General features: G+C 48.0%; 3 protein-coding genes across 3 annotated transcripts in view; 2 read left to right on the top strand and 1 right to left on the bottom strand.

Moving 5' to 3' along the window:
• The window catches only part of LOC142661060 (fatty acyl-CoA hydrolase precursor, medium chain-like), a 32,785-nt gene extending 21,630 nt beyond the window's left edge, over positions 1 to 11,155 (top strand). The window contains exons 4-13 of the mRNA XM_075838271.1: positions 95 to 228; positions 461 to 614; positions 837 to 950; positions 5,289 to 5,384; positions 5,500 to 5,640; positions 5,776 to 5,853; positions 5,937 to 6,084; positions 6,882 to 7,031; positions 9,014 to 9,086; positions 10,352 to 11,155. Of these exons, the coding sequence (XP_075694386.1) occupies positions 95 to 228; positions 461 to 614; positions 837 to 950; positions 5,289 to 5,384; positions 5,500 to 5,640; positions 5,776 to 5,853; positions 5,937 to 6,084; positions 6,882 to 7,031; positions 9,014 to 9,086; positions 10,352 to 10,499 (1,236 nt within the window). The 3' untranslated portion in view covers positions 10,500 to 11,155. The remainder of the gene's footprint in view (positions 1 to 94; positions 229 to 460; positions 615 to 836; positions 951 to 5,288; positions 5,385 to 5,499; positions 5,641 to 5,775; positions 5,854 to 5,936; positions 6,085 to 6,881; positions 7,032 to 9,013; positions 9,087 to 10,351) is intronic.
• The window catches only part of UBA2 (ubiquitin like modifier activating enzyme 2), a 110,399-nt gene that overhangs the window by 59,978 nt on the left and 32,642 nt on the right, over positions 1 to 17,779 (bottom strand). The window lies entirely within an intron of this gene.
• LOC142661059 (fatty acyl-CoA hydrolase precursor, medium chain-like) overlaps positions 11,573 to 17,779 on the top strand; it is a 29,226-nt gene continuing 23,019 nt past the window's right edge. Inside the window, exon 1 of the mRNA XM_075838270.1 lies at positions 11,573 to 11,676. Within this exon, the coding sequence (XP_075694385.1) occupies positions 11,616 to 11,676 (61 nt within the window). The 5' untranslated portion in view covers positions 11,573 to 11,615. The remainder of the gene's footprint in view (positions 11,677 to 17,779) is intronic.

The following is a 17,779-nucleotide window of genomic DNA, read 5'->3' as shown; positions in this document are numbered from 1 at the left end:
CGTCTCTCCGGCTGTTGTGGGACTGTAGACAGAGGTGACCTGCGCCTCTATATGTGCTATGGTCTGTAATGCTGTCTGTGCCTTTTCTTTCCAGGTCATGGTATTTATTCATGGAGGTGGATTAAGTTCAGGGGGAGCAAGTATGTTTGAGGGGTCAGCGCTGAGCGCATTCGAGAATGTAGTTGTTGTCACCATCCAGTACAGACTTGGTTTGCTAGGATTTTTCAGGTAAGTGATTAACATTAGTGCGTTTTGAATGACAGACATTGACATGAATATGACGATGAGGGGTCTGTGATTAATCATCCCCAGGGATGTGCTAACCTCTGAGGCCGTGTAGATGGCGCCATCTAGAGGCGGAAAACAGACTATTCTTCTTCTGTAGCAAATATCGTTACATTGTCTCAATATTAACAAAAGTGACAGAAAGCTCTGACGCTCCTTATCATCTCTGTCCCAGTACCGGAAACAAAGAAGCAGCAGGAAACTATGGATTCTTGGATCAAGTTGCTGCTCTCAAGTGGATTCAGGAGAATATTGTGAATTTTGGTGGTGACCCCAATTTAGTGACTATATTTGGTGAATCGGCCGGCGGAGTCAGCGTCTCTACCCTGGTAAGCTCACCCAGGTCTGCTATAACATGGGTGTGCTTATTACAGGCAGATCCCTCAGCTCCCAGCATGCACTGCTTACTAGCTTGATCTCCATAATGTAAAAGTAAAACGATTTCTAAGTTGCTCCTATTACTGACATTGATGAGTGACGTCAGGATCCGGCTGGCTTCTCCCTCCTATCATTACTAATATCACCTTGTGTTTTATTTACAATGACCACAGCTGATATCCCCAATATCAAGAGGTTTGTTCCACCGAGCCATTGCTGAGAGTGGAGTCGCCCTAATTCCATATCTGATCGCAGATAAACCCCAAGATCTCAGCTTAATCCAGAAGGTACGAACTCTAATCTACTTCATCCAAAAACACGGGACACCATGAACCAGATCCTGCCATCCAAACATGGTGCTAAAGAGTCTAAGAAAGTTCTCTGTCCGCTCACAGGGAATGGATAGGCTGCATTCTCAGTGATGTCACCGCTGCTCTCTAGTGAATGGATAGGCTGCGTTCTCAGTGATGTCACCGCTGCTCTCTAGTGAATGGATAGGCTGCATTCTCTGATGTCACCGCTGCTCTCTAGTGAATGGATAGGCTGCATTCTCAGTGATGTCACCGCTGCTCTCTAGTGAATGGATAGGCTGCATTCTCAGTGATGTCACCGCTGCTCTCTAGTGAATGGATAGGGTGCATTCTCAGTGATGTCACCGCTGCTCTCTAGTGAATGGATAGGGTGCATTCTCAGTGATGTCACCGCTGCTCTCTAGTGAATGGATAGGCTGCATTCTCAGTGACGTCACCGCTGCTCTCTAGTGTATGGATAGGCTGTATTCTCAGTGATGTCACCGCTGCTCTCTAGTGAATGGATAGGCTGTATTCTCAGTGATGTCACCGCTGCTCTCTAGTGAATGGATAGGGTGCATTCTCAGTGATGTCACCGCTGCTCTCTAGTGAATGGATAGGCTGCATTCTCAGTGATGTCACCGCTGCTCTCTAGTGTATGGATAGGCTGCATTCTCAGTGATGTCACCGCTGCTCTCTAGTGAATGGATAGGCTGCATTCTCAGTGATGTCACCGCTGCTCTCTAGTGAATGGATAGGCTGCCTTCCCCTGTGATGTCACCTCTGCTCTCTAGTGAATGGATAGGCTGTATTCTCAGTGATCTCACCGCTGCTCTCTAGTGAATGGATAGGCTGCATTCTTAGTGATGTCACCGCTGCTCTCTAGTGAATGGATAGGCTGTATTCTCAGTGGTCACCGCTGCTCTCTAGTGAATGGATAGGCTGCATTCTCAGTGATGTCACCGCTGCTCTCTAGTGAATGGATAGGGTGCATTCTCAGTGATGTCACCGCTGCTCTCTAGTGAATGGATAGGGTGCATTCTCAGTGATGTCACCGCTGCTCTCTAGTGAATGGATAGGCTGCATTCTCAGTGACGTCACCGCTGCTCTCTAGTGTATGGATAGGCTGTATTCTCAGTGATGTCACCGCTGCTCTCTAGTGAATGGATAGGCTGTATTCTCAGTGATGTCACCGCTGCTCTCTAGTGAATGGATAGGGTGCATTCTCAGTGATGTCACCGCTGCTCTCTAGTGAATGGATAGGCTGCATTCTCAGTGATGTCACCGCTGCTCTCTAGTGTATGGATAGGCTGCATTCTCAGTGATGTCACCGCTGCTCTCTAGTGAATGGATAGGCTGCATTCTCAGTGATGTCACCGCTGCTCTCTAGTGAATGGATAGGCTGCCTTCCCCTGTGATGTCACCTCTGCTCTCTAGTGAATGGATAGGCTGTATTCTCAGTGATGTCACCGCTGCTCTCTAGTGAATGGATAGGCTGCATTCTTAGTGATGTCACCGCTGCTCTCTAGTGAATGGATAGGCTGTATTCTCAGTGGTCACCGCTGCTCTCTAGTGAATGGATAGGCTGCATTCCCAGTGATGTCACTGCTGCTCTCTACTGACTGGATAGGCTGCATTCTCAGTGATGTCACCGCTGCTCTCTAGTGAATGGATAGGTTGTATTCTTAATGATGTCACCGCTGATCTCTAGTAAATGGATAGGCTGCATTCTCAGTGATGTCACCGCTGCTCTCTAGTGAATGGATAGGCTGCATTCTCAGTGATGTCACTGCTGCTCTCTAATGAATGGATAGGCTGCATTCTCAGTGATGTCACCGCTGCTCTCTAGTGAATGGATAGGCTGCATTCTCAGTGATGTCACCGCTGCTCTCTAGTGAATGGATAGGCTGCATTCTCAGTGATGTCACCACTGCTCTCTAGTGAATGGATAGGATGTATTCTCAGTGATGTCACCACTGCTCTCTAGTGAATGGATAGGCTGTATTCTCAGTGATGTCACCACTGCTCTCTAGTGAATGGATAGGCTGCATTCTCAGTGATGTCACCACTGCTCTCTAGTGAATGGATAGGCTGCATTCTCAGTGATGTCACCGCTGCTCTCTAGTGAATGGATAGGCTGCATTCTCAGTGATGTCACCACTGCTCTCTAGTGAATGGATAGGTTGTATTCTCAGTGATGTCACCGCTGCTCTCTAGTGAATGGATAGGCTGCATTCTCAGTGATGTCACCGTTGCTCTCTAGTGAATGGATAGGATGTATTCTCAGTGATGTCACCACTGCTCTCTAGTGAATGGATAGGCTGTATTCTCAGTGATGTCACCACTGCTCTCTAGTGAATGGATAGGCTGCATTCTCAGTGATGTCACCACTGCTCTCTAGTGAATGGATGGACTCTATACAGTGATGTCACCTCTGCTCTCTAGTGAATGGATAGGCTGCATTCTCAGTGATGTCACCGCTGCTCTCTAGTGAATGGATAGGCTGTATTCTCAGTGGTCACCGCTGCTCTCTAGTGAATGGATAGGCTGCATTCTCAGTGATGTCACCGCTGCTCTCTAGTGAATGGATAGGGTGCATTCTCAGTGATGTCACCGCTGCTCTCTAGTGAATGGATAGGGTGCATTCTCAGTGATGTCACCGCTGCTCTCTAGTGAATGGATAGGCTGCATTCTCAGTGACGTCACCGCTGCTCTCTAGTGTATGGATAGGCTGTATTCTCAGTGATGTCACCGCTGCTCTCTAGTGAATGGATAGGCTGTATTCTCAGTGATGTCACCGCTGCTCTCTAGTGAATGGATAGGGTGCATTCTCAGTGATGTCACCGCTGCTCTCTAGTGAATGGATAGGCTGCATTCTCAGTGATGTCACCGCTGCTCTCTAGTGTATGGATAGGCTGCATTCTCAGTGATGTCACCGCTGCTCTCTAGTGAATGGATAGGCTGCATTCTCAGTGATGTCACCGCTGCTCTCTAGTGAATGGATAGGCTGCCTTCCCCTGTGATGTCACCTCTGCTCTCTAGTGAATGGATAGGCTGTATTCTCAGTGATGTCACCGCTGCTCTCTAGTGAATGGATAGGCTGCATTCTTAGTGATGTCACCGCTGCTCTCTAGTGAATGGATAGGCTGTATTCTCAGTGGTCACCGCTGCTCTCTAGTGAATGGATAGGCTGCATTCCCAGTGATGTCACTGCTGCTCTCTACTGACTGGATAGGCTGCATTCTCAGTGATGTCACCGCTGCTCTCTAGTGAATGGATAGGTTGTATTCTTAATGATGTCACCGCTGATCTCTAGTAAATGGATAGGCTGCATTCTCAGTGATGTCACCGCTGCTCTCTAGTGAATGGATAGGCTGCATTCTCAGTGATGTCACTGCTGCTCTCTAATGAATGGATAGGCTGCATTCTCAGTGATGTCACCGCTGCTCTCTAGTGAATGGATAGGCTGCATTCTCAGTGATGTCACCGCTGCTCTCTAGTGAATGGATAGGCTGCATTCTCAGTGATGTCACCACTGCTCTCTAGTGAATGGATAGGATGTATTCTCAGTGATGTCACCACTGCTCTCTAGTGAATGGATAGGCTGTATTCTCAGTGATGTCACCACTGCTCTCTAGTGAATGGATAGGCTGCATTCTCAGTGATGTCACCACTGCTCTCTAGTGAATGGATAGGTTGTATTCTCAGTGATGTCACCGCTGCTCTCTAGTGAATGGATAGGCTGCATTCTCAGTGATGTCACCACTGCTCTCTAGTGAATGGATAGGTTGTATTCTCAGTGATGTCACCGCTGCTCTCTAGTGAATGGATAGGCTGCATTCTCAGTGATGTCACCGTTGCTCTCTAGTGAATGGATAGGATGTATTCTCAGTGATGTCACCACTGCTCTCTAGTGAATGGATAGGCTGTATTCTCAGTGATGTCACCACTGCTCTCTAGTGAATGGATAGGCTGCATTCTCAGTGATGTCACCACTGCTCTCTAGTGAATGGATGGACTCTATACAGTGATGTCACCTCTGCTCTCTAGTGAATGGATAGGCTGCATTCTCAGTGATGTCACCGCTGCTCTCTAGTGAATGGATAGGCTGCATTCTCAGTGATGTCACCGCTGCTCTCTAGTGAATGGATAGGCTGTGTTCTCAGTGATGTCACCGCTGCTCTCTAGTGAATGGATAGGCTGTATTCTCAGTGATGTCACCGCTGCTCTCTAGTGAATTGATAGGCTATATACCCAGTGATGTCACCGCTGCTCTTTATTATATTTATTTCAATCATTACACAATTATTACATAATAATATTTCTGCTCTACAGATTGTCAGTAATGTATCTGCCTGTGACTCGGCTTCGCTCCTGAAATGTCTGAGGGACAAGACGGAAAGAGAGATGTCTGAGATATCCGGTTCCCTGGTGTGTTTTATTATCATTATCGCTTGTAGTGATGGCGTATACAGAATACGGGCAGTAATGTGGGTACAAGATGCCAGTTTTGGGGGTAACACAGCTTCATTCCCTCTCTGTGCAGGGTCACGTATTTTTTGCTGGACGTGTTGATGGGAAATTTATCCCCAAACCCGCAGTGGAGCTGTTAGCTGAGAAGGCGGTGACCCGTGTCCCAGTTATTATTGGGGTTAATAATCACGAGTGCGGATTTCTGATCCCCCTGGTGAGATATTTTCGCTGACTTTCATATAATACGCGCCAGTCCTATGATTGCAGCGGCAGTGGCACGGTCTGGGGTGCAGGAAGTGACATTGTAGGGGGCATCTTTCTGCTCATTGTTCTTGTTCTTTGTGCCCAGGGCTTTGATATTACAGGACTGAAGGACGGGATCCAGAGAGATGACGTCCAGCAGATAGTGAGGAACGTTCACATTCTGGTGAGTCCGTCCGTCGCCCGCCGGGCTGGGTACTGACGCGTCTCCTGTTATCATGGCACTGAATGTAAGTTTACATTTTATAGAGTTTACGACCGGAGATCTTCCCCCTAGTGATGGACGAGTACTTTGGTAACACCACTGACCCCCTCAAAATCAGGGACCGCTTCCTGGACTTCTGTGGGGATGTGATGTTTGTTATTCCAGCACTCAGAACTGCTGATTATCACCGAGGTATGAGGTACACGGAGGCTCCCCGGGTGGCGGAGGGGACCCCCGGCTACAATGATAAGTGCTCAGCCATTGGGGGCATTTATTAAACAGTTTTCAGCCGTAAAAGTTGCAATTTGTTCAAAAACTCACATTTTACAAAGAAATTTTGCGATACTTTTCGCCACTCGTGGCACTTTTGTAAAGAGTGGGTGGGGCTTAGCGGGAGCGACGTCAGAAACTGGTGCAAATTATTGCGCACATCTATGATAGCTCATTATCTATCTGGCGCTGAATTCGGAGCATCTTATTACAGCGCACGTTAGAGAAATCCTGGCGTATGAAACGCTGTTCTTAATAAATTGCCTTCATTGTCCTTCGCGACACCTGGGGACAGCAGGTTCTAGATGACATCTACGGTACAAGACTCCAGTCACACCCAGAGCTGCTAATTACATAATGTCACACTCCAGTTATACACAGAGGTGCTAAGCTGCATGATGTATTATACTCTAGTCACATACAGAGCTGCTTTGTAACATGTCTTGTACTCTCATCACATCCAGAGCAGTATATCTGCACTTTGCTGACAGACACCTCTAACCGCTCACCTGAATTTAAATTACAAATCAAATGTATTTTCTACATCAGACTTCTGGAGGTGTCAGGCGAAAACACCACATCTCCCACAATGCCGCACATTAGAGCACGCTCTCTACAGACAATGCACCAGCAAGGAGCAAAACGGAGGTCTCCCGGTTCACACATAAAGCATGGCGCCGAATATTATCAGATCTAATGTCTGGCGTATTTTTCTTCAGAATCTGGAGTCCCCGTCTATTTCTACGAGTTCCAGCACCGGCCCTCAATCTTCAAGGATCTGAAACCCGACTACGTTAAGGCCGACCACGCAGATGAAATGTTCTCTGTGGTAGGAGCACCGTTCCTTGATACAGGCGTTATGTTTGCCGGTAAGTCTCTCTTTGGGTTTTCCATGCAGGTAAAGCAGAACAAGCCACCGCAGTACACTGTATTATACTCCACCAGCAGAATAGTGAGCGCAGCTCTGGAGTATAATATAGGATATAACTCAGGATCAGTAATGTAATGTATGTACACAGTGACTCCACCAGCAGAATAGTGAGCGCAGCTCTGGAGTATAATACAGGATGTAACTCAGGATCAGTACAGGATAAGTAATGTAATGTATGTACACAGTGACTCCACCAGCAGAATAGTGAGTGCAGCTCCGGAGTATAATACAGGATATAACTCAGGATCAGTACAGGATAAGTAATGTAATGTATGTACACAGTGACTCCACCAGCAGAATAGTGAGTGCAGCTCTGGGGTATAATAAAGGATGTACCTCAGGATCAGTACAGGATAAGTAATGTAATGTATGTACACAGTGACTGCACCAGCAGAATAGTGAGTGCAGCTCTGGAGTATAATACAGGATGTAACTCAGGATCAGTACAGGATAAGTAATGTATGTACACAGTGACTCCACCCGCAGAATAGTGAGTGCAGCTCTGGAGTATAATACAGGATATAACTCAGGATCAGTACAGGATAAGTAATGTAATGTATGTACACAGTGACTCCTCCAGCAGAATAGTGAGTGCAGCTCTGGAGTATAATACAGCATATAACTCAGGATCAGTACAGGATAAGTAATGTAATGTATGTACACAGTGACTCCACCAGCAGAATAGTGAGTGCAGCTCTGGAGTATAATACAGGATATAACTCAGGATCAGTACAGGATAAGTAATGTAATGTATGTACACAGTGACTCCACCAGCAGAATAGTGAGTGCAGCTATGGAGTATAATACAGGATATAACTCAGGATCAGTACAGGATAAGTAATGTAATGTATGTACACAGTGACTCCTCCAGCAGAATAGTGAGTGCAGCTCTGGAGTATAATACAGGATGTAACTCAGGATCAGTACAGGATAAGTAATGTATGTACACAGTGACTCCACCAGCAGAATAGTGAGTGCAGCTCTGGAGTATAATACAGGATGTAACGCAGGATCAGTACAGGATAAGTAATGTAATGTATGTACACAGTGACTCCACCAGCAGAATAGTGAGTACAGCTCTGGAGTATAATACAGGATGTAACTCAGGATCAGTACAGGATAAGTTCTGTAAGGTATGCACACAGTGACTCCACCAGCAGAATAGTGAGTGCAGCTCTGGAGTATAATACAGGATATAACTCAGGATCAGTACAGGATAAGTAATGTAGTGTATGCACACAGTGACTCCACCAGCAGAATAGTGAGTGCAGCTCTGGAGTATAATACAGGATGTAACTCAGGATCAGTACAGGATAAGTAATGTAATGTATGTACACAGTGACTCCACCAGCAGAATAGCGAGTGCAGCTCTGGAGTATAATACAGGATATAACTCAGGATCAGTACAGGATAAGTAATGTATGTACACAGTGACTCCACCAGCAGAATAGTGAGTGCAGCTCTGGAGTATAATACAGGATGTAACTCAGGATCCGTACAGGATAAGTAATGTAATGTATGTACACAGTGACTCCACCAGCAGAATAGTGAGTGCAGCTCTGGAGTATAATACAGGATATAACTCAGGATCAGTACAGGATAAGTAATGTAATGTATGTACACAGTGACTCCACCAGCAGAATAGTGAGTGCAGCTCTGGAGTATAATCAGGATGTAACTCAGGATCAGTACAGGATAAGTAATGTAATGTATGTACACAGTGACTCCACCAGCAGAATAGTGAGTGCAGCTCTGGAGTATAATACAGGATAAGTAATGTAATGTATGTACACGGTGACTCCACTGCTTATAGGGATTTATTCTATGTATACATGGTGATCACAGGGGGATAGATACTTTAAGTTTATTGATTTATTCCTTTTATTTGGCAGATTTAATGATGTTTCTGATTAATTATAGGTCCTTACACAGAGGAGGAGAAAACTCTGAGTAAAGCAGTCATGAAGTATTGGGCCAACTTTGCTCGGAATGGGTAGGTTGTCAGCATTTCACCATAATGGGATCCTCTATTACTATTGCTGCTCCTACGTCTGTTTCCAGCACAGTTTGGGCGGCTTATTTGGGCAGTTGTTTCTTTGCCTCCTGACATTTATTTGGATATTTCTGTAATAAGTTCATATCCGGTTACTTATTTTACTTATTTTGTCCTCATATTACCGCAGTAAGTTTGTTTAATGTTTTATTTGAAAGAAAATTTCAATAAAAACATTTTTGTATAAACCCCCCTCTGTGGATCGCTGGCAGATGTGGCGATCGTGATAACCCCCGTCCCCCATCTTCATGGAATGTTCCTTCTGACTAACTACAAAGTTAAGGGCGTCACCCAGCAATTTAAAAATTCCCCATCAAGGTCAGGGGAGGGTACAAAGTAATGAACTTAGCAGGTACTCCCCACGTGAAATGCCCCCCGCTCCAGCGCTGAGCCCCTGTTCGCCGCTCCAATCCCGGAAGCTCCCGCAGCGGTCATGCGCCATTCATCGGTTACATGCCACTCATTGCTGCCTCCAGTGGTCACGTGCCGTCCATGGCAGCGTCACCCATGAGGCCAGCGATTAGATCCAGCAGCACGTGACCCCTGCAGAAGCTTCCGGGACCGGAGCGGTGGAGAACAGGGACTCAGCGCTGCAGATGTTTAATGTCCCGGATACCCCTGTATAGGATGTTTGCGGCCTGTCGCGTGTTACGTGCGAGCGCTGCTGTGTCACTCTCCGCAATGCTGTTATTTGGGACACGACCAGTTTATTTCAGCAAATGTCCACGGTCTGGCAGCAGAATTATGATTTAAGCAGTGGGTTCATGTAGAGAGATACAAGCTGCATAAAGAGCGTTCCCAGGGGCCTGTGTGAAGCCTGTACAGAGGGGGATGCCCAAATAAAGTTCTGCAACTTCTAATATACCTAGTGTTTCAGCTCCTCGCCATGTTCAAGATCTCTGCTTGCTTTCAGTGAATAGGTACATTGTTTTTATATCCTGAGGCTGAACACCTGCCCTTATCTATAAAACTACTGAGGGATTGCTAAAGTGTAATCAATGCAGGGAAAATGTCGATACAGTCTGAAACCCGCAGAGGATCCTGAAGTATTAAACAAGGTTCCCATTCACTGATAGCAAGCAACGATTTTGAAAACAGTAAAGAATTAAAAACAAAATATATTAGAAAATTGCGGAACTTTTCATTATACACGGATTACCCAAGTCACTCGGAATCAGCCAATAATCATTTCTCATCTTTTGCAGAGATCCCAATGGGCCTGGCCTGGTCCAGTGGCCGCAATACGACCAAGATGAAGGTTATCTCCAGATTCACGTCAATCCGAGCGCTGCCCGCAAACTTAAAGCCGATAAATATGAATTCTGGACTAAGACCCTTCCTCAGAAATTGTGACCGTGTCCTGGGACCCCTGAGAGGAGAAAGTCTTTACTTACAGCTTGTAATAAAATTCTCTGAATAATGATACACCCGATAGATTGAGTCCTTTGTATCCCAGTTCTTCCGGTCTACGTTGGAGAGGGTGTGGACAGAGGGGCACATGTTATGGTCCTGTCCTCATCTTCCGTCTCTGCGGTCCTTGATGTTCCAATTTATTTCCAGACTTTGTAAAACTAACATCCCCTATCACCATCTTTGGCACTCCTTTTCATAGGCCTCAATGAGCTGCCCGCAGGGTATGGAGTGCTCATGTCTGATTGGCTACCAAGCTAGCGATAACCAGACACTGGAGGAGACGAATCTTTGCCACTATTGGTGAGATTCACACTATGCTTAACGTCACGTGCGCTTATAAAACTCATAGATTGACCCAATTTGCAGAGGATTGGGGGGGCTGGTGGCTTCTCCCTCAGAATTGTTACTTCCGTGATACCGGAGATGATGGAGGCCCAAAGGTTAATACTTTCTTATATATCTTAATTTTACGATTCATTTGCTTGTTCTAGCTCAGACGCTTTTCATGGAACGATGAGTATGCTATTACTGTTCTCGCATTGTATACTTTGTATTGCAAAAGAAAAAAATTTCAATAAAAATATTGTTGGATAAAATTCTCTGAATAAAATTGCGCGCTTCCTGGTAGATGAATGAAATGCGGGTGTGCTGCGGGGCGACCCCTTCTAATCAACACCCCCAAGTTCTGCAACTCAATATCCAACTGCGCGGTCCGGTCCCCCTTATCAGGTATAATAGACTTCTAGCAGGACATATGGCTGGCATGCTGGCACTTGTAGTACAGCAGCTCATGCTCTGTGTAAGAGACAGTGCCCCCTCACCTACTGCCCCTGGCAGGGCTGCCCGTCCGGTATGTCGTCCCGGGTATAAAGGTCGCTCCTTTATCATAATATAATAGTAATATGACTCTACTGATATAGACCACACAATGAGTGACCCACCCCGCAGCCAATCACACGCCAGCAACCAACTCCGCCCAGCCTGTTAAATCTCAGCCCAGAGGAAACGCCCTCGTCCATAGTCCTGGAGATCATAGACGCGGCACCATCCACGCTGATGGCAGCTCTGATGGGGGTAGTTGTGCTGTGCACCCTGGTCCTGGGGGTCCTGGCATCAGGTGAGGAGACATTAAACTGAAGGTTCATTGTGTGATGTGCAGTCGGGGGAGCAGAAGTGAAAACACAACAGTCTGCAGCCCCCACTGGGTTCACACAGAAGCAATTTTAGGTGCACACATTGAAAGATATTAAAATATTTTTGGCAATTCCCTTTTGAACATAAATTTGCTTAGCCGTGTATCAGAATATTCATCAGAGATTACGTTCTGATCGGCTATTCTGAGCCAGGGCACCTCTTTATGCCATTCACCTCGGGATGGGCGCTCCGTATACGTGTCTAGCAATAGGTGAGCGCACAGCGTTACATACTGAGCACACCTGAAGATTTAGGGAATTACAGGTATCACTACTAGGACAATTCTGTGCTGCGGCTTGACAGATCGCTTTATCAGGTGTGGAAGCATTTAGTGTCACATAAACAGGTGGCTCTGAATGTTTCCTCCCCCTCGGTCCTTAGGGTGGTGGGTGGTCTGGACCTCATGCACTTTAGTATCGTGTGATGTTTTCTTAACTGCTGATACTTTTGCAATCAAACCTGTTACAAGTTTAACCATAAATATCTCTATCAAAGTAGCTGATTGTATCCTGGCTCGGGTACATACTCCTGGTCTGCCGGGTACATACTCCTGGTCTGCCGGGTACATACTCCTGGTCTGCCGGGTACATACTCCTGGTCTGCCGGGTACATACTCCTGGTCTGCCGGGTACATACTCCTGGTCTGCCGGGTACATACTCCTGGTCTGCCGGGTACATACTCCTGGTCTGCCGGGTACATACTCCTGGTCTGCCGGGTACATACTCCTGGTCTGCCGGGTACATACTCCTGGTCTGCCGGGTGGCAACCACTTATATGCTTTATAGCCACTTATATGCTTTATAGCCATATATGACATACATGTTGGGTGAAGGACGTCCCCGGAGTCAGTTAACACTCCCGCAATCCAGGAGAACAAGATCATGTCCCGTCCGGGGACATTCTTCGGAGCCACCCCCTTTTATTAGTTAGTTGACCTCGTGTTGCACCTTCTCTGCCCTGCGTTAACCATTTACTAGCTGTCTCGGAGCACTGGGAGTTGATCTTATCCCCAGACTATACATATTCTGTGTCTCTTCCCTCAGCCGGTGACGTTTACAGCATCAAACAACTTGTCCTTTTTATTAACCTGACCCATGTTCACACATCACGCGGTGTCATTGGGGTAACATCTAATCACGGACGGCCGTATTCCTGGCCTGAGATCTGTTTTCCACAGCACTTCCCTCCTTGAATATCTTACACGGTTAAACAGACAGGGAACCAATGCGCCCCCCTCCCCCAACACTGCTATTACAAGAAAAACAACTCCAGGAGAGTAAGGGTTAAGCGCTAGGGAAAAGAGATGGGGCTGCAAAGCTAAGGCAATAACTTTATCTATCTTCAGATCTGGCATTGTTTTTGAATGGAGACGTATACAACAGTCCAGCAATGTAGTCAATACTGATATCACTTGATGTTTGATAAACTTGTCATTAAAGGGGTTTTCCAGAAGTAAAAAATTACTTTTAATTAAACTAAACAATAAAAAACATTTAACTTTGTAATGTACTTACGTTTGATTAGCTGGCTGTATCGTCGTATCCCCTCTTCCGTCACGTGACCGCTTGTCCATGTAAAATTTGCACTTCCTGTGCATACCCGTCCATTCGCGCCTAACTTCCGGTTTGCGGTTTCCGGTTTTCACAGTGTACGGGTACGTCATAACTGTACCACGTGTTTTCCCCATCTGCTTAGAGCATGCGTGGTTGTGTCTACCACGCATGCTCTGTTAAATGGTATGGCTGCGTCTTCAGCAGCAGTTTCATTGCGCATGCGCAAGTTTTAGTATGTGGTATCGGTGTGCACTGTGACGGCCGTGTCTACTGTAGCTCGCTCTCTCCTTCTCCTCCTCACAGTCCGAAGCGCATGTGAGGAGGAGGAGGAGGGTGTTTATTTGGTCACTGTAGGAGCGTAATCCCCAAACCCGGGTTTGGGGATTCCGCTCCAGGAGAAGTCACAGACTTCACTGTGTCCATATATGGACAGTGACGTCAGGGACTAATGAAGCGGAATCCCTGCCGATGTGGCCGGGGATTTCGCTCGAGGAGAAGTCACGGACTTCACTGTGTCCATATATGGACACAGTGACTTCTGAAGCGGAATCACCGGCGAATTGGCCGGGGATTCCGCTCCAGGAAAAGTCACTGACTTCACTGTGTCCATATATGGACAGTGACGTCAGGGACTAATGAAGCGGAATCCCTGCCGATGTGGCCGGGGATTTCGCTCGAGGAGAAGTCACGGACTTCACTGTGTCCATATATGGACACAGTGACTTCTGAAGCGGAATCACCGGCGAATTGGCCGGGGATTCCGCTCCAGGAAAAGTCACTGACTTCACTGTGTCCATATATGGACAGTGATGTCAGTGACTTCTGAAGCGGAATCCCCGCCGATGTGGCCGGGGATTCTGCTCCAGGAGAAGTCACTGACTTCACTGTGTCCATATATGGACAGTGACGTCAGTGACTTCTGAAGCGGAATCCCCGCCGATGTGGCCGGGGATTCCGTTCCAGGAGAAGTACCTCACTTCACTGTTCATATATGGACAGTGAAGTGAGAGATTTCTCCAGAGCCGTCCCCTACAGGAAAGTAGGCGGGTGGCATTGACCAAAAGGGGGGGCTATGTGGCATTACCTACAGGGGGGGCTATGTGGCATTACCTACAGGGGGGGCTATGTGGCATTACCTACAGGGGGGGCTATGTGGCATTACCTACAGGGGGGGCTATGTGGCATTACCTACAGGGGGGGCTATGTGGCATTACCTACAGGGGGGGCTATGTGGCATTACCTACAGGGGGGGCTATGTGGCATTACCTACGGGGGGGCTATGTGGCATTACTTACAGGGGGCTGTATGGCATTACTTACAGGGGGCTGTGTGGCATTACCTACAGGGGGGCTGTGTGGCATTACCTACAGGGGGGCTGTGTGGCATTACCTACAGGGGGGCTGTGTGGCATTACCTACAGGGGGGCTGTGTGGCATTACCTACAGGGGGGGCTATGTGGCATTACCTACAGGGGGGGCTATGTGGCATTACCTACAGGGGGGGCTATGTGGCATTACCTACAGGGGGGGCTATGTGGCATTACCTACAGGGGGGGCTATGTGGCATTACCTACAGGGGGGGCTATGTGGCATTACCTACAGGGGGGGCTATGTGGCATTACCTACAGGGGGGGCTATGTGGCATTACCTACAGGGGGGGCTATGTGGCATTACCTACAGGGGGGGCTATGTGGCATTACCTACAGGGGGGGCTATGTGGCATTACCTACAGGGGGGGCTATGTGGCATTACCTACAGGGGGGGCTATGTGGCATTACTTACAGGGGGCTGTATGGCATTACTTACAGGGGGCTGTGTGGCATTGCCTACAGGGGGGCTGTGTGGCATTGCCTACAGGGGGGCTGTGTGGCATTGCCTACAGGGGGGCTGTGTGGCATTGCCTACAGGGGGGCTGTGTGGCATTGCCTACAGGGGGGCTGTGTGGCATTGCCTACAGGGGGGCTGTGTGGCATTACCTACAGGGGGGCTGTGTGGCATTACCTACAGGGGGGCTGTGTGGCATTACCTACAGGGGGGCTGTGTGGCATTACCTACAGGGGGGCTGTGTGGCATTACCTACAGGGGGGCTGTGTGGCATTACCTACAGGGGGGCTGTGTGGCATTACCTACAGGGGGGCTGTGTGGCATTACCTACAGCGGGGATGTGTGGCATTACCTACAGCGGGGCTGTGTGGCATTACCTACAGGGGGGCTGTGTGGCATTACCTACAGCGGGGCTGTGTGGCATTACCTACAGCGGGGCTGTGTGGCATTACTTACAGGGGGCTGTATGGCATTGCCTACAGGGGGGCTGTGTGGCATTGCCTACAGGGGGGCTGTGTGGCATTGCCTACAGGGGGGCTGTGTGGCATTACCTACAGGGGGGCTGTGTGGCATTACCTACAGGGGGGCTGTGTGGCATTACCTACAGGGGGGCTGTGTGGCATTACCTACAGGGGGGCTGTGTGGCATTACCTACAGGGGGGCTGTGTGGCATTACCTACAGGGGGGCTGTGTGGCATTACCTACAGGGGGGCTGTGTGGCATTACCTACAGGGGGGCTGTGTGGCATTACCTACAGGGGGGCTGTGTGGCATTACCTACAGGGGGGCTGTGTGGCATTACCTACAGGGGGCTGTGTGGCATTACCTACAGCGGGGCTGTGTGGCATTACCTACAGAGGGGATGTGTGGCATTACTTACAGGGGGCTGTGTGGCATTACTTACAGGGGGCTGTGTGGCATTGCCTACAGGGGGGCTGTGTGGCATTACCTACAGGGGGGCTGTGTGGCATTACCTACAGGGGGGCTGTGTGGCATTACCTACAGGGGGGCTGTGTGGCATTACCTACAGGGGGGGCTGTGTGGCATTACCTACAGGGGGGGCTGTGTGGCATTACCTACAGGGGGGGCTGTGTGGCATTACCTACAGGGGGGGCTGTGTGGCATTACCTACAGGGGGGCTGTGTGGCATTACCTACAGGGGGGCTGTGTGGCATTACCTACAGGGGGGCTGTGTGGCATTACCTACAGGGGGGCTGTGTGGCATTACCTACAGGGGGCTGTGTGGCATTACCTACAGCGGGGCTGTGTGGCATTACCTACAGCGGGGCTGTGTGGCATTACCTACAGCGGGGATGTGTGGCATTACCTACAGGGGGCTGTGGCAGTATCTATAGAAGGTAGTCTGTGGCATTATCTACAGGTGGCTGTGTGTGGCAGGAAATTGACAAATGAAATTCATCCGTTTTTAAAACGGACAAGGAAAAAAATGGGTACAAAACGGGTTAAAAGTGAAAGCATGGCCCGGAACGTGAACATACCCTGACATTTATTAGGCTGTGGAAGGGGCAGGGGAGGGAGACGGGGGCCTGTACTTAGATCAGGGATAGATGGAGACACAAAGGATAATGATGATTATTACTGTGTTAGGGCTTATTCAGACGAACGTGTAATACGTCCGTGCAACGCGTGTGATTTTCACGCGCCTCGCACGGACCTATATTAGTCTATGGGGCCGTGCAGACTGTCAGTGATTTTCATGCAGCGTGTGTCCGCTGCGTAAAACTCACGACATGTCCGATATTTGTGTTTTCGCGCATCACGCACCCATTGAAGTCAATGGGTGCGTGAAAATCAATCGCAGCACACGGAAGCACTTCCGTGGTACGCGCGTGATTCGCGCAACAGCAGTAAAAAGTATGAATGAAAACAGAAAAGCACCACGTGCTACAAACATACAAACAGAGTGTCATAATGATGGCGGCTGCGCGAAAATCACACAGCCGCGCATCATACGGGGCTGACACGCCGAGCTGTTATGTACCTTTTGCGCGCACAAAACAATGTGTTTTTTGCGCAAGCAAAAGACGCACGCTGGTGTAATCCGGCCTCAGACAGTGTGCAGGGAGGGAGCGTCTGCCTGTAATCTGGAATTAGAGCATGGAAGGACCATGTGACCATAGAGGGGCGTGGCAGTATGCAAATAGCTGAGGTGCTTTGGAGGAAGGGGGAGGATGCAACTGTCTCCTCAGATGCAGCCGGGGATCATGGGTATGGTGGGTTACAAGACAGGAAACAGCCAGTAAGGGATGTAAACAAACAGCAAGGGATGTAAACAAACAGAAAAAGCAGCAGTGATGATGGAAATCAAACAGAAACTGGTTAGAAGTTTAACCCCTTCAGGACACAGCCTATTTTTTCAAATCTGACATGTGTCACTTTATGTGATAATAACTCCGGAATGCTTTTACCTATCCAAGCGATTCTGAGATTGTTTTCTCGTGACATATTGTACTTTATGTTAGTGAAAAAGTTTGGTCGATAAATTCGATATTTATTTGTGAAAAACTTCAAATTTTAGCAAAAATTTGCAAAAATTACCATTTTTCTAAATTTAAATGTGTTTGCTTGTGAAACAGATATTAATACCACACAAAATAGTTACTAGTTACCATTTCCTATATGTCTACTT

The sequence above is a fragment of the Rhinoderma darwinii genome, chromosome 9, assembly GCF_050947455.1.
Source record: "Rhinoderma darwinii isolate aRhiDar2 chromosome 9, aRhiDar2.hap1, whole genome shotgun sequence".
NCBI classification, from domain to species: domain Eukaryota; kingdom Metazoa; phylum Chordata; class Amphibia; order Anura; family Rhinodermatidae; genus Rhinoderma; species Rhinoderma darwinii.
This window is presented reverse-complemented; position numbering and strand designations above follow the sequence as displayed.